This window comes from Convolutriloba macropyga, unplaced genomic scaffold (assembly GCF_964194025.1).
Source record: "Convolutriloba macropyga unplaced genomic scaffold, txConMacr16.3 SCAFFOLD_6062, whole genome shotgun sequence".
Classification (NCBI taxonomy): domain Eukaryota; kingdom Metazoa; phylum Xenacoelomorpha; order Acoela; family Convolutidae; genus Convolutriloba; species Convolutriloba macropyga.
Genome location: NW_027450003.1, coordinates 1 through 2,387, shown reverse-complemented (window position 1 = coordinate 2,387; position 2,387 = coordinate 1). Strand labels below are relative to the sequence as shown.

The 2,387-nt window shown below is 35.4% G+C and overlaps 1 protein-coding gene across 1 annotated transcript; it reads left to right on the top strand.

Annotated features, from left to right (window-relative positions):
* Positions 1-510: 510 nt before the first annotated feature.
* Positions 511-1,691, top strand: LOC142355536 (ras-related protein Rab-13-like). The gene has a single exon (XM_075407666.1). It carries the CDS (start codon positions 905-907, stop codon positions 1,565-1,567), a length of 663 nt encoding a protein of 220 aa, XP_075263781.1. The 5' UTR covers positions 511-904; the 3' UTR covers positions 1,568-1,691.
* The last annotated feature ends 696 nt before the right edge of the window (positions 1,692-2,387 follow it).

The following is a 2,387-nucleotide window of genomic DNA, read 5'->3' as shown; positions in this document are numbered from 1 at the left end:
AAGTTCATGTCTGTTCACAACCCAGAAAACCCATTTTTTGCTCTTTTCAGGATGTCAAAACATCTCCGTTTCAATAGTCAGACTATCAAGACTATAAACTAGGCTCTGCTCTTATCACACTCTCGCAAGATTACATGCCTATCTTCTAAGAGTCTTGCATTTCACGCCTATCTTGTAAAATCTTGTAAAAATCTTGCAAGACTCTTGTAAGATTATACAATTTGGTACAAGACTCTTGCAAGATTCTTACAAGATCTTACAAGATAGGCGTGTAAGCTCGACTAGGGTATTAAAGGCTTTGCCCCCTGCCCCAATGGTTGTGTGATTCATGCCGGTTAAGGGTATGACTGGAAAGGGACACCTTATTCTGGTCTCATTACTGACTCAGGTGTCAATTTTCATAAAAAATTGTTGAATAATGAATACAGCACTGATTAATGACCAACAATCAGTACATAACTGACTATACTATATAAATCCCCATAACGATAGCGTAACAAATCTTCAAGAAATGAAGGGCTTTCTACCAACTGAACTTGAGTAGATTCACCAGTTATAACTTGATTAATTGTTTTGTTATTTATCAAATAAGTTATAACAATTAGTTACCAAACTAAAGCTCATCGCAACCGAACCATCGAACTATATAGGGCACGTTATATGTTCATTTATCAAATTTCTGGCATGTTTCAGAATTTACAGATTGACCAAATTTGAAACTTTTCTTGCACAAAATAGCTTAAGTATTAGTGCTCTGAAATTGAAGAGAACTTAGATTATTAGAAAATTTCATGCGATATAACCTTATGATAATCCCTTAGCATTTATTCAAAAAAAGTTCCAAATCTTGAAATTTTTAAAAGTTCAAATAGTACGAAATTTTACGTCCGTAGAAAGTCAAATTATGGACCAAGACGACGATTCCTTTGTCGAATGCAATTTCCAAATTGAGATCTCAGTTTTGATGCTTGGGGAAACGCGATGCGGAAAATCATCCCTTATCCGAGCGTTTCTGGGCGAAAATTTTATGTACAACCACCCGCCTAGTGCCGGAGTTGACACTAGGAACCGAATTATAAAACTGGAAGAAGACGGCATAGTTGTTAAAATGCGACTGTTGGACGCCGGGTGCCGAAGCACATACGAGACAGTCGTGAACTCTTATTACCGAGAAGCGGATTGTTACGTAATCGTGTTCGATGTTCAAAAACGAGACACGTTTGAGAAAGTCCAAAATTGGCTCGACTCCATCGTCGACAAAGGCGGCAATATGGAAAAGAAACTGTTTGTTGTGATTGGGAACAAAACAGATGGAAAACAAAGAGTGCCCCTTTCAGAAGTTGAGAAATTTTGCGACGATAATTCACAGAAACCTCTACTCTTTATGACGTCATGCAAAACTGGCGACAATGTTGAAGATGCGTTCAATGACATTGCTGAGGAGTGCGTTCGGAGGGGTCTGGGAAAAGACAAGAATAACATTAGGAAAAGTACCCTGGATATGCTATCCAATCCTTCCGCCTCTAAGGAAGGGGAAAAGGGGGGCTGTGGATGCAATTTGCTCTAACATCTTTAAAACATGCTAATTTTAAAACTTGCACGCTTTTAAAAACTTATTGTAGTTGAGGCAAAAGATGTTCATTATAAAAATGTGCGTTTTATAGCATTTTATAATTCATTCTCTCATTAAACCAATTTTTGATTGAAAAACAACTTTTTCGGCAAGAGTTGAGGTGACCCGGGCATTTGAGTTCATCATTGTAGAAGAAATGTGATGATGGAGCCCAATTACCTGAGTTTTCAAACTCTTTTGGTTTCATGGGCTGAGACTGTTTAATTGTCTTTATCCGATTTGACAAATGAGATCAGGTTGTTGACAGTTTTTAGTCATCAGATGCTTTAACTTGCAAATGTTCACGACGACAGGAAAGAAAACATTTATTGGTTGGCTTTTTTCCGGACTGATTTACTAAAAAAAGAGCAGCGATAAGTGATGTCACAGAAGAAGTAATCCTATTTTAAAATTAATTATCACAAAATATAAACTAAAATTTATTGAAAAATTTTACTTAGAACTTTTTTAATTGATAATGTTTTACGATTAATTTTTGTTTTTTGTACTGTGGCCTCTGTTTTTTTGCCTTTTTGTAAAATTAAAACAAAGTTTAGTTTTATAACTTTCAGTTTAAACATAGCTTCCAATGTATAAATTTGTAATTTTCTAACTTCCTAAATTAAGGGGTCAATTTTGGCGGCTGTTTTTTTTTAATCGTAACCAATTGCTTGCAAAGGAATCAATAGGTGTAGAAACTATTGTGCATCCGAAAGGATGAATTGAATATATATCTTGTTATTTTTTCTCTATCTTTTTTTACTAGTTATACTTT